This window comes from Calidris pugnax, unplaced genomic scaffold (genome assembly GCF_001431845.1).
Source record: "Calidris pugnax isolate Ruff unplaced genomic scaffold, ASM143184v1 scaffold450, whole genome shotgun sequence".
NCBI classification, from domain to species: domain Eukaryota; kingdom Metazoa; phylum Chordata; class Aves; order Charadriiformes; family Scolopacidae; genus Calidris; species Calidris pugnax.
In genome coordinates this window covers 476,703-490,434 of record NW_015094504.1, presented here as the reverse complement: position 1 = coordinate 490,434, position 13,732 = coordinate 476,703, and the positions used below count along the sequence as shown (strand labels likewise).

Below are 13,732 nucleotides of genomic sequence, written 5' to 3'. Positions count from 1 at the left end.
AGTCTTCAATCCAGTTGGTTTCATTGATTCCTTAAATATCCTAAGTGCCACCTCTCAAAGACACCTCACTGTTCACACTGTTACGCTATTGACCTTGCTTAGGCTTCATCTTTCCTCCTTACAGTTACATCTTCAAGGGTCCTCAGAACTTAGCAGAACCAATTCTAAAATAAAATTCATTCCTGTTGCTATGCATTTAGTATAATTGGAATCCCTGGCGACATCCAAATGAGCCATTGAAATGCAAGTCCATAGCTCTTTCAAACAAAAGAAAATTAAGGATAAGAATCCCTGTTTTCTTCTCATAGTAAAATAAAATGCCTGTAAAGTCTGGTTCACAACTGTTCCATAGAAAGACTATATAAAGCTTTGGCTTTGTATTACTTAACAAGAACAATTAAATTAAGTTTCTATATTGCCAGGAAGAGCACTCAAAGATGAAAATATATGATTACTCTTTCTGTTCTGAGAATATTGCACAGCGTTATCTACCAGCAAGGATTCCCCAGCACTTCAAAAATACAACTAAACCTCATCTGCACAAATCTCTCATGACAGTTTGAACAGGCTGACAGTGAGACTCGCCTCATATTCAGAATTTCCATCAATTTTAGTCACAGAATACCAAGTAAAGAACTCCTTAGGCAGGGTGGAAGGATAGAGAATAGCCCAAAGGGAAGGTAAAAGCCTTGTACAGACTACATGATACATAAGAAGAAACGAAGCGTATGGTCGAAGCCCTATCAGGAAAGTTCTCCAAAGAAAACATTTTTAAAGGAGAAAATTAGTACACATAATGCCAAAGAAGGTTTTGGAATAATGATCATTATCAGGAATAAGTAATAATGTACTATTATAACAAAGAAAGTGCAAGTCCAGGACATAGAACTGGAACAGGTTAACTCAATTGTCCACAAGACAAGAGCCTTTCTTGCAGCTGAGAAAAGCAGCACTAATAAACAAGCAATTTCCATTATTTTCATGGTATGTCTTATTATTCTCATTTTCTTCACACCAAATATTAGACGAGTAAGGAAAGGCCAAACATTACAAAGCCACCAAAGAACATAGTCTTCAGAACTAAAAATCTTCTATTCATTGCTCAGTATGCTGTTTTTCTGGCATTTAGTTAAGTGGCAGATCATTCAAAATACGCATTCTTCATCTGTCTAAATATTTCAAGTAACAGACTAAAATACAGACACGTCCAGAGTATTTCACACTCAGTTATATTAAATTAGGCAAATTTTGTAGTCACAGAATATTTTAGTATATATTACAGTACATCTTACACAAGTGGTATTTGGGTTTATACTTAAATTAGTAATTATCTTGGGTTTTTTGACTTTTATTTCTAATATAAATATCTGCCTGGATTCTGTTACCATTTATTTGCCAACTAAAGGTGAAAACCATTTATACTGCTGAAAAAAAAAAAAAGTCTTACCTCCATTGCCAACGCTGCTGTTTGCTGGTCATAATGATTGAGAAGGTTAGGCATAAAGGTGGTATTGTAAGGCAGGTCCTGGCACATCCGCAAGATGATGGGCTCACAAGAAAATAAACTGTGCCCTCTTGTGTGCCCCACCAAAACATCCAAAAGCCAAAGGTACCAGAACATCCAGCTAACAGCCATCCTTCCACAAGTGGAATGGGGCCAGTGACTGAGCCCAGTCAGAAAGCTCTTTCATGGACCTTCAGGTTTCACTTCTGCAGCGGTATTTTCGATCCTCGGATAAGATTCTTCAAAACTGGAATACTCTTTGTGGATGACATTCTTAGCTCAGTCCAGAAGATGATGTATTTGAGAAGAGATGTGAGAAATCTTGCCTTTCCTTTTCTCAGTATTATATGGCATGTATTAGGTGAAGGTATGAATATATTTAACCACATTCCCACACAACTGACCCCATGGTGACTGAACAGCAGTTGAGTTATGTTCTCCTTCTGTTAGGTAACCTAGAATAAAAAACACAACAAACAGAATAAAGTGAAAATCATCGTAATTGATTAAAATATTTTAGCTGGAAATTGCCTGGCATACAAATTGCTTCAAGTTCTGATGTGCAAGACCAGAGGGCCCCTTGACAAGTTTTAATCCTGGTTGCAGACTATTTCCGACGGCAAAAAAGCCGGTATGCTGTAAAACTCTGCCCAAAAAGGATGGTGACAAGGGGGAATGTATTTACAATGAAGACAAATATTTTTAGAAAACCCCGCACTTTTAATTTAACCATGAGAGCATTACAATTGTTGACCACACTGAAACCAAGCTATTTATGACTCAGCATCTCCACCGGTACGTTCACAGCGATAGCATCTCTTTAGTTGCACGGCCTCATAACTTCTGCTGAATAATTATAAAACAAAAACAAAACAGTCACCACCACCAATCCACAAGTCCCAACTTGCAGGACTGAAGACTACTGTCCTGCCCGACGAGCTACACTCATGCTTTGGCTACCTGTGTACAAATATATCATTTTAAGGCCAGTTGTAAACAGCTTTTTTGTTCCCTCTAACCCATTTTACTTGTACACACCTCACACCTTGCTCTCTGGAAACCATCATAAGAGCTAAGGAGAAGCCAGAAGCCAGCGTCCTTTGACCACCACACTCACAAAGATGGGAATTAAAGGTGGCTACGTGTGGTTGCTCTGCCAGTTCCACCCTACCTATAGAGCCAATTTAAACAGCAGCTGTTCCTCAGGGCTGGAGCTGCATTTTCTCAGCACTCAGGGGCTGGAGGGGAACAAGGAGAGTGGGGACTCAGCACATCGCGCCCATCGACCGGAGAAACAAACTCTGCAGTCGGAGGCTAAAGCACAGAAAAAGTTGTCAGAGCCCTAAGAATATAAAGAGGCACTTTTCTTGTAACCATTTTTGTCTTACAGCAACGCAATTTGCAAAATTCAGTCTCTAAATAACTGCTTTTAAAAAAATTATGGTTAAAAAATGGTAACAGAAATTTAGAAATTCTGTTTGAACGAGAAAACCCCAAGTACTCCATGGATATTCCCAGGAGGAGGCAATCACAAATGTGAACAGATTTCCAATCTTGAGAGAATATTGTTTTTCCTTAGATATTCAGGAAGGGAAATAAATTCTACACGTCAGAAAGGGAAAAAGAATTAATCACCAGACTTCTGCTGGTACCAGCCGATCAAAAAAGTTACGTATGCACCCTTTTGTTTCCATAGGCCCATCTTATGGGCAGAAAAATTAAATGCCTTTTTAAAGCCTCACATACTTTGTGGGTTGGACTAGATAATCTTGAGAGTTTCTTTCCACCCTAAACAGTTCTGTGCTTCTCTTCACGACCATGTGTGGTAATGGTTTGGGCTGTAGCTGTTGGTAAAAACAAACATGCAAAGAGGAAAAAGCCCGAGATGCTAAACATAAGCATGTTAAATTAAGTTCATTGACAACTTGCTTTCACAAGCTGCTGGCTCTCTCACAGCTATTGACAGGGAATCCATGTTCCGTGTTTGAAGCAGCACTGAAGTATAGAAAGAAAAGATTACACAAATCGTAAAACTGTTCCAAACCTAGGAAAAATAAAACATAAAAAAAGCAGAAAAGAGAATTATCTACACCTTAAGCTATGTGGTAGAACCAACCAATACAGCTCAAATCACATTGTCTTGCTTATATTTTGAAACAAGCAAGAAGAGCAGTCGATGCACTGAATTGAAAAGATAAAAATTAGCCACAACGTTTAAGACACGCTACATCTAACCACACATGATTTCAGTCCAATTTCAAGTTCACATGGCCCTGAAAAGCTAAATCCTTCTGATCTAAGGAAGCCATTTCTCAGACTTATTTTTCAATAATTCGGTGCCTCTTTCAAAACAACCCAAAAAACTCAGAGATCTGAACTATCCCATCTTTCAGGCCAGCATTACTTAACCCTAAAGGTTTCTGCACAGTCTCAGATCCTGACCAGAGGATTACAAGTTACAGAGAGACAAAATCAATTCCTACCTAGTTTTGTACAAGGTCCCTAATCCTCTTTCAATCTAGCCTTTTGATTTTGACATTTTACTAATAGTTCCCTAAGCTCAGGAAAAGCAGCTTTTTCAGTTCATTGTCATCTCCAAAACACTTGGCTTCAAGCAATGTTTTTTTTTTTCTTCTTCTTTTTCCCCCCAGACACTTTGGCCACCAACTCCAAAAGACTTTATTCAACAGCTTCAGCAAAGTCAACTTGTAGTGTGGATTAGTGATGGAGTTTTTAACATGTTCCCTGTAATTCAGGTGCCATTCCAGCAGCAATCAGCAGATAATGCTTCATACAAGAGCTTCAGAAGCAATACAAGATGAAGAGTACTCACACCAGGCATTGTGTTAAAGTTGGAAGCACAAACATTGGGCAAATCCAGGTCAGGATCTACAGTCTTGGGAAAAAGTCCAAGAACACTTCACACCAATCATCATATTAATGACATTCAAAGTAGAGACTCCAAACAAATCCACCCATCCTTTGACTTCTTCACAACCTCAAACTGAAAAAAAACGTGCAAAAAAGCCCAGACTCAACAAGTCGTGAAAAGTTTTAACTCTGCAACAAGCAGAAAAAGAAAAAAAAAAATTCATCATGTTCTTTCAGGACTTTTCCATGTTATGCTTGAGTTCTTATTACTATATAATATCATAAAGGAAAAGAAGAATGTATTTAATAGGGCCAGAAAAGAATGTCATATTATATAGCTTGATCACACAGTACCCTTTCACCAAAAAAAAAAAAAAAAAGGGGGGATTTGGGGGGACCATCGGGTGTCTGTGGCTTTCTCCAGCCCTTGGTGGAGGAAACACCCAGGGATGGGTGTTTGAAGGGGGCTGGTATTCACCCCAGCTGCAGATTTGGGGGGAAAAAATGCAAATTTGGCTCCATGGAAAGTTTGTCACCCCCCAGAGGAGCACAGAGGGGGGGTACAAGGAGAGGGGCAGGACCCCCACCAGGGATGGAGACCCCTTCCCCACGCACCCAGATGGCAGTGCGTCCTCCTGCCCTGGAGCAGCGTGAGGTCCGAGGCTAAAAAAAACCATTTGGGGGATTTTTGCCCAATCTGGGGCCCTAAAAACCTGGCTCCCCCCCAGATCTGTGAAGCAGGTGCCATGTGATGAGGGGGGACACCACCTGGTGCGAGCTTCATTCTCTGCTTGTGAACCCCTGAAATGGGAAGGGGGGGGTTGGGTGGGAAGGGTCTGGGTGCACCTAATCCTGGGGTGCACCCAATCCCGGGGAGTTTGTACCCAATCCTGGGGTGGTTTAAAGCACCCCGGGGTGCTCCCTGACCCCCTTTCCTGCAGGCTGCCGGTGGGGGTGAGCAATGGGGAGACTGGTGGAGACCCCCACATCGATACCCAGACCTGGAAGAGGAAAAGTAGCCGCCGAGGTGGGTTAAAACAAGAAGAAAAGCCCTGCCAAGATTTGGGGAGGATTTCTCCATCCTGGCTTGAGCTTCAGGTCATGATCTGAGTCCCCTGGGGTGTTTTTTTTTTTGTCCCCCTCCCCAAAAAGGTGAGCGTTTTGAGTTCCCAGCAGTGGAGGATGATGTGATCTACGATGATGTCCCCTGTGAAACCCTCGATGCTGAGCAGGATGGTGAGGACAGAACCTTCCCCCCCCTCCCAGATGTTCCCCAGGGACCACGAGCCCATTTTACAGCTGGGGAAACTGAGGCACGCTCTGGGAAGGAGAAGCTCATCCTAAAAGAGCTTGTGAAGGGGGGGATAACCCTGGAAAAACTGCTGGGATTCGGGGAGGGATGAAGGGAGATGTGTTCCCAGTGGGGCTGCAGGACACTGAAGGTTTGGGTGGGTTTCCTGTGGGTCCCTGGGGAGGGGGAAAACTGCCTTTTTGGAAGGGAAAGGAGCTGATTTTTGCCTGCCAGGCCCGGGGACGGAGCAGAACCTGATCTACGAGGAGGTGCAGCGTGGTGAGGGGCCACGGGCGGGCGAGGATTTGGGCTGGAGCTCCAGTGAGTTCGAGAGCTACAGCGAGGACTCGGGGGAGGAAACCAAGCCAGAGGCCGAGCCAGCCAAGCAGCGGGCATCCTTCCAGCCCAAGGTAACACTTGAATTTGGTTTTTTATTCTTATTTTTATTATTTTCCATTTTTTTCCTTCTTTTTTTTTTTTTTTTTCTTCTTTTTCCCCCCAAACACTTTGGTCACCAACTCCAAAAGACTTTATTCAACAACTTCAGCAAAGTCAATTTGTAGTGTGGATTAGTGATGGAGTTTTTAACATGTTCCCTGTAATTCAGGTGCCATTCCAGCAGCAATCAGCAGATAATGCTTCATACAAGAGCTTCAGAAGCAATACAAGATGAAGAGTACTCACACCAGGCATTGTGTTAAAGTTGGAAGCACAAACATTGGGCAAATCCAGGTCAGGATCTACAGTCTTGGGAAAAAGTCCAAGAACACTTCACACCAATCATCATATTAATGACATTCAAAGTAGAGACTCCAAACAAATCCACCCATCCTTTGACTTCTTCACAACCTCAAACTGAAAAAAAACGTGCAAAAAAGCCCAGACTCAACAAGTCGTGAAAAGTTTTAACTCTGCAACAAGCAGAAAAAGAAAAAAAAAATTCATCATGTTCTTTCAGGACTTTTCCATGTTATGCTTGAGTTCTTATTACTATATAATATCATAAAGGAAAAGAAGAATGTATTTAATAGGGCCAGAAAAGAATGTCATATTATATAGCTTGATCACACAGTACCCTTTCACCAAAAAAAAAAAAAAAAAATCTAGGTGAAATTAAGAAAAAAGACAACCATATCATTGCGAAAGGAGAGGGAAGTTTTGCAAACGAGCATATAGATAACCTATTAATTGGTGTAGACAGATGTATGCTGTAATAAGCAATCTTTAGTGTCAAGATAGTTTCTTACCACAGATCCAGTTCTGTATAGTCTTTGTTAAGCCACTACATATGAAATGTTGTGGTTATTTTTATATGTATATGAAAACAAAACAAAACACTTTCGATGACACTGGGGATAAAAGAGGAGGAGGGGATAACTACCCACCTACCCCAAGGCACTGCAAAAAAACCTGTGGGCAAAAGTGGTAGGAAACAGCTAGTTTGTTAGTGTGGTTATGGATTTATACATGATTTATGATTATAAGAAATCCATGCAATTCCTGCTGTAAAGGATAAATTAAGACATGCATAGACGACTATTAGAAAGAGTAAAAATTGTGAAATGAAAGAGTAGACTCCCAAAAATGATTTTTTTTTTTTTTTTGCAGATCAATTTCAAAGTTACTAAAGGGGCAATAGGAGGAGGGGGGGGGGAAATGAGAAAAAAAGCCATCAGGCTTCAGAGAGAAAGCATGTAGGTGGATTAATTCATGGCTATCTGTCCCAGAGAAATGAGGTGATAAAACAAACTAGACTCCTCCTCGACAAGTGAGAAGACAAGGAGATGTCACCTTAGTCATTCCCCACCCAATTCTGATCACCGAGAAAGGAAAGGAACTCATTCATTGCACACAGGCACTGGCAGTGTTTCCCCAACCCATCCCACCCACATGAAGGCACAAAAGGAGAATACATTATTCTCCCAACTCCCCTTTAATTAGTCAGTGGGAAAGAAACTCCGGTGCTGTACTCCCCCGTTCCAGTTCTGTTATTTATTAAGGGAGAACCACGCTCTAATTCCCCACATCCTCTATTTCATTTTAGGAGACCACGGAGGAAAGAGGGCACATGCTACACTCTCCCACTCTTCCACACTCCTCCTCACAGTACTACAGAGCAGAATGAAGAAAGAGGCAGAGTATCTCTTCTTCTCCTCTCCTTTCACACACTGACACCACGATAGTCCCTGCTCTGCTCCCTGCAGGGAGGATGGAAAGGCAGAAACCCTTTCTGGTAAGAAATGTGTACACGGAGGGACAAGTCCAGCATCTCTGTCTGTTTGAGTTCATATTTCATGGGGAGCTAAAGGAACTGGAGGGGGAGCCAGCTACCACCCCTTAGATGGGGAGAGGAGGTGGGGTGCAGGCTGAACCAGCATCCCCTTCCCCTTGAATCCTCTCTGTCTCTGAAAGGCCAAAGGAAGAAGTGAACGCACGGGACTAGCATCCTCTTGGATTCCTGCCACATTGCAAAGGGAAAGGATGGATAATAAACACATAAGATTAGCACCCCTTCCCCCTGGGTCTCCACTGCATCCATTGCAAAAGGAAAAGGAGTGTGTGCGTGGGTAGAGCCAGCATCCCCTGGGTCCCTGCTGTGCTGCAAAGGGAGAAGGGCGAGGGAGGTGTGGATGGGACCCGCAGCCCTTTCCTCCTGGGTCAACGAGAGGGAATGGCTTCAAGCTCCAACAGGGTAGGTTTAGATTGAACATTAGGAAAGAATTTTTCACCGAAAGAGCGATAGGGCATTGGAACAGGCTGCCCAGGGAGGTGGTGGAGTCCCCATCCCTGGCTGTGTTTAAGGGCCGTTTAGATGCAGTGCTGAGGGACATGGTGTAGGGGTTGACCTTGTAGAGTAGGGTAGATGATTGGACTCGATGATCCCAAGGGTCTCTTCCAACCTAGACGATTCTATGATTCTAAGTGTGGGACCAGCAAGCTCCTGGGTCCCCAATGCACTGCAGGAGAAAAAGTGTGGGGGGGTAGGGAGGTGTGGATGGCACCCCCTGCTCCCCAGAGCACTGCTGGGAGGGTGGGGGGCAGTGGATGCCCCTTTCCCTTTGGTCCCGCACACAGCGAGGGGAAAAGGATGGGAGGACGCACATGGACCAAGAGCCCTCTCCTCTGCAACGGGGGGCAGAGCACCTGGGACTCGCACCCCCCTCCCCTCGGCTCCCTTATGGCAAAGGAGGGGAAAAGCTCAGGGACGAGCATCATCCCCTCCTGCTGGCTCCCACCGGCAGGGAAACGGGGGAGCGGGAAGGGCCGGGACCGGCATCTCCCGGCCCCCGGGCGCTGCTGAGGGAGAAGGGGTGGATCCAGCACCTCCATGTCGTTCAGCGAAGGACAGGACGAGCATCCCCTCTCCTTCTCTCCCCCGCCGCACCGGAGCCGGCGACTTAACCCTCCTCTCTCCCCCCCGCCCAGAGGACGCTCCATGGCCGCCCCCCACAGCGCCGTCTCCGGGAGCAGGTGTCTCTGCCCTTAGCGAGCGAAGCGGCCGCCGAGGGGCTGAAAGAACGGCATTCCTGAGGGAAAACCCCTGCCCGTCTTCACATCCCACCACCGCTCCGCGACGCCCGGGTCCCCCCCGCCGTTACCTCAGCGCCGGGTCCCGCCGCTCCCAGCCGGCTCCTTCCCTCAGGTGGCGGCGGAGGCAGCGGCCGCGCCTCCTCCTCCTCCTCCTCCTCCCGCCGCAGCGCCCGCCCCGCCCCCTCCGCGCCGTCACGCCCTGCCGCGCCCCGCCCCTCGCCCTGCCGGAGTCCACGAGCCAATCAGAACGCGCCGAACTGGTTGCTAGGTAGAGTGGAACCGCCGGCTCCCCCCTGCGCTGGTGGGAGGTGATTGGCTGGCGGCTTCCCCTGGGGAGGGAGGGGGCCGCGGGAAGCGGTTGCCATAGCGACGGGAAGCGGCCTTGCGGGAGGAGTAGGCCGCGCCGCCCGCGGGCGGGGAGGAGGAGGAGGAAGGTAAGGGGCGGCCCGGCCCGGCGCTGGGGGGTGACCGGGGGTCTGAGGGGACACGAGGGTGGACGGATCCCCTGGGTACACGAGGCTGGGCGGGGGGTGCGTGGGGCAGGGTAACAACCGCGGTGGGGCACGTGCTTTGGTGTTAAAGGCATCCCATTTAGTCAAGTCACAGGTGACAGGATGAGAGGAAATGGCCTCAAGTTGCGCCAGGGGAGGTTCAGGCTGGGTATTAGGAAAAATTTTGTCACTGAAAGGGTTCTCAGGCATTGGAATGGGCTGCCCAGGGAGGTGGTGGAGGCACCATCCCTGGAGGTGTTCAAAAGACGGAGCGGCCGCGCCTCCTCCACCTCCTCCTCCCGCCGCAGCGCCCGCCCCGCCCCCTCCGCGCCGTCACGCCCTGCCGCGCCCCGCCCCTCGCCCTGCCGGAGCCCACGAGCCAATCAGAACGCGCCGAACTGGTTGCTAGGTAGAGTGGAACCGCCGGCTCCCCCCTGCGCTGGTGGGAGGTGATTGGCTGGCGGCTTCCCCTGGGGAGGGAGGGGGCCGCGGGAAGCGGTTGCCATAGCGACGGGAAGCGGCCTTGCGGGAGGAGTAGGCCGCGCCGCCCGCGGGCGGGGAGGAGGAGGAGGAAGGTAAGGGGCGGCCCGGCCCGGCGCTGGGGGGTGACCGGGGGTCTGAGGGGACACGAGGGTGGACGGATCCCCTGGGTACACGAGGCTGGGCGGGGGGTGCGTGGGGCAGGGTAACAACCGCGGTGGGGCACGTGCTTTGGTGTTAAAGGCATCCCATTTAGTCAAGTCACAGGTGACAGGATGAGAGGAAATGGCCTCAAGTTGCGCCAGGGGAGGTTCAGGCTGGGTATTAGGAAAAATTTTGTCACTGAAAGGGTTCTCAGGCATTGGAATGGGCTGCCCAGGGAGGTGGTTGAGGCACCATCCCTGGAGGTGTTCAAAAGACGGGTTGATGTAGTGCTGGGAGGTCTGGTTTAGTGATGGGGATGCTTCTTGTTTGTTGTGTGGGTGTCTATTTTTGTCAGTTGGGTTGACGGTTGGACAAGATGATCTTTAAGGTCCCTTCCAACCTAGAAGATTCTGTGATTCTGTGATTTTGGGGGGTCTGGGGTCCTCTAAGACCTTCTTGGATTCTTCTTCTGCATCCAGGCAGGCCGGCTGTTGGCTGCTTTTGTCTTGTTGATTTACAGCCTCTGCTGAGGGTTGTCGCCTCCTTATCTTCTGCTTGATGCTCCTTGTGCACCTGTGCTCGCTGGCAAAACATGGGGAACTGAAAAGTCCCAGGCTTCGGGAAAAACACTATGAAAACATCAGTGTATTACCAAGATTTACCTCATACTAAAAGGCTAAACACAGCACTGTACCAGCTGCTAGGAAATTTACTAGGAAAATTAACTCTATTGTGGCCTAAAGGCTTTGGCGAACCTAGCTTCTTTATCTTCTGCTTGATGCTCCTTGTGCACCTGTGCTCGCTGGCAAAACATGGGGAACTGAAAAGTCCCAGGCTTCGGGAAAAACACTATGAAAACATCAGTGTATTACCAAGATTTACCTCATACTAAAAGGCTAAACACAGCGCTGTACCAGCTGCTAGGAAATTTACTAGGAAAATTAACTCTATTGTGGCCTAAAGGCTTTGGCGAACCTAGCTTCTTATGCTAAGTGAAGCTGGGCAAACAGCATAAATCACGCCGTATTATAAACCGAAGTAATTTAGTCTAATTAAAACTTACTTACGTGAGCTAAACAACTCAAGAGCAGGGCACTGGGGGGGACAAACGCAGTGTGGCATGGGGAGGGGGATACAAACGCAGGGGGAGTCAGAGGGAGAGTGGAAAGAGAGGGGAGTACAAACTCCATAGGGTATGTGGAGGGGGTAATGGATTAGACAGGATGCAGGGAGGGATTCTGATGGAAAGATGGAAGACCCCAGTGTGCCCATGCTGTGAGGAGAGAGGATCTCTGATGTACCCCGTGGAGAAAGTCTGAATGCGATGGTGGGGGACACTGAGGCACAAAGGGCCTGGGGTTGCCCATCTGCCAGCACTGCCAGGCCTGGTGACAGAGGGGATTGGTGTTGCCTTTGGGTCCCAGGAGAGATTTCAGTGTGTGAGTGCACTTAGAAACATAAATGCTCAAAGGGACAGGGCATAAAGACATCACGCAAAGAGGATAAATGGGTGGAAAAAGCACTAATATCTATTGATGCAAGCGCTGAGCAGCTGGGGTTCGCTACTGACTTTTAAAGTGGAGCAGGGAAAGCCATCAGGGCATCACAGGAGATGGGGGTGCTGGGCAGTGTAACTCTATGTGCTGCAGGACTAGGGAAGTTCTGGTGGACTTTGAGGTAAGAGCATCATGGATCATCCAACTGCATAACAGAATATAAATCCAGCAAGGCTTGAGGGAGCTTTATTCTCTAGGGGTAAAAAGGACCTTGCTGTTGTTTTATTTAGGAGAGGAAAAGTGTTCAGGATCAATACTGACCAGTTCCCCTGGGTGTAATGTAACTGGGACTATGCAGTGCTTTGACAGCTCCTGGGAGGACGTTGGCCCTGCAGGACACAAGGAGACTGAGACAGAGCAGGGGTGGGAGTTAGAACTTCTGGGCTCTGAGCGGATCTTGGAGAACGTCTGTAATGTGGACACAGAGGAGAGCAGTCAGGTATTGACACCACCAGGGAGGGGAGATAGCTGGGTTTCTTGGAGACCAAAGAGGGTGCTGGTCCTTTGGAGCTGAATGGTGCTGTGGGATAAAAGAGGTATTGACACCACCAGGGAGGGGAGATAGCTGGGTTTCTTGGAGACCAAAGAGGGTACTGGTCCTTTGGAACTGAGTGGTGCTGTGGGATAAAAGGAATAAGGATAGGATAGGACCAAAAGTTAAAGCATATTATTAAGGTCATTGTCCAAATGCCTCTTGAATACTGACAGGCTTGAGGCATCAACTGCCTCTCTAGGAGGCCCATTCCAGTGTTTGACCACCCTCTCATTAAAGAAATGCTTCCTATTATCTAGTCTGAACCTCCCCTGATCCATCTTTGAGCCATGGTTATGAAGAGAATGGATATGGAAGTTAAAGCAGCATGGCAAGGGCATTGGTAGGAGGCAGTGGTGTAGAGGAGCACAAGGGACTGGGAGTAAAGAAATGCTTCCTATTATCTAGTCTGAACCTCCCCTGATGCATCTTTGAGCCATGGTTATGAAGAGAATGGGTATGGAAGTTAAAGCAGCATGGCAAGGGCATTGGTAGGAGGCAATGGTGTGGAGGAGCACAAAGGACTGGGAGTCTGTTGGTCATTGGAGAATATCACCTCTGGGATGGTATATGGAGATACCAATGCCCTGGTGGGCAACATGGAGCAGTGAGGAATGCAGAGTTTGTTATTCACTGCCTGGGATAAAGGCGATCATAGGGGTACTCAAACCTTGGGTTCTTGTGCACAGAGATGCACAACAGGTTGCCCAGAGAAGCTGTGGCTGCCCCATCCCTGGAGGGGTTCAAGGCCAGGTTGGACAGGGCTTTGAGCAACCTGGTCTGGTGGGAGGTGTCCCTGCTCAGGGCAGTGGGTTGGAATTAGAAGGACATGGACCTGTTGGAGCAGGTCCAGAGGAAGCCCCAAAGATGATCCAAGGGCTGGAGCACCTCTCCTATGAGGACAGGCTGAGAGAGTTGGGGTTGTTCAGCCTGGAGAAGACAAGGCCCCGGGAGACCTTATAGTGGCCTTCCAGTATGTGAAGGAGGCCTACAAGAAAGCTGGCGAGGGACTTTTTACAAGGGCAAGTAGTGATAGGACAAGGGGGAATGGTTTAAAATGAAAGAGGGGAGATTTAGATGAGATCTCAGGAAGAAATTTTTCACTGTGAGGGTGGTGAGACCTTGGCCCAGGTTGCCCAGAGAAGCTGTGGCTGCCCCATCCCTGGAGGGGTTCATGCCATCAGAGCAGACGTGTTAACTGAGGACAGGGTGTCACTGTGCAAAGTGCAGGTGATGAATGGGGAAGGTCTGGGTGATACCAGTGCTTTGCAGCTCGTGGGTTAAGGGCTAGCTAGAGGGAAAGGAGGAATGCAGTATTGGCCTCCTTGTTGT

General features: G+C 47.9%; 2 protein-coding genes and 1 long non-coding RNA gene across 4 annotated transcripts in view; 2 read left to right on the top strand and 1 right to left on the bottom strand.

Annotated features, from left to right (window-relative positions):
- The window catches only part of FZD3 (frizzled class receptor 3), a 72,434-nt gene extending 63,081 nt beyond the window's left edge, over positions 1–9,353 (bottom strand). The window contains exons 1-2 of the mRNA XM_014963048.1: positions 9,266–9,353; positions 1,448–1,959 (exon numbers count right to left, since the gene is read on the bottom strand). Of these exons, the coding sequence (XP_014818534.1) occupies positions 1,448–1,636 (189 nt within the window). The 5' untranslated portion in view covers positions 1,637–1,959; positions 9,266–9,353. The remainder of the gene's footprint in view (positions 1–1,447; positions 1,960–9,265) is intronic.
- LOC106900844 lies at positions 5,316–6,070 on the top strand. Its single transcript, XR_001414211.1, has 3 exons — positions 5,316–5,402; positions 5,528–5,611; positions 5,901–6,070. It is a non-coding gene; the product is annotated as an uncharacterized LOC106900844 (long non-coding RNA).
- A 218-nt stretch (positions 9,354–9,571) lies between the features above and the next one.
- Positions 9,572–13,732, top strand: part of FBXO16 (F-box protein 16) — a 38,440-nt gene continuing 34,279 nt past the window's right edge. The window contains exon 1 of one of the 2 annotated variants that reach the window (XM_014963053.1): positions 9,572–9,631. The gene's annotated coding sequence lies outside the window, so the exon portion shown is untranslated. Of the gene's footprint in view, positions 9,632–10,180; positions 10,264–13,732 lie in introns of those variants that run through there. The other variant, XM_014963055.1, reaches the window with a different exon arrangement.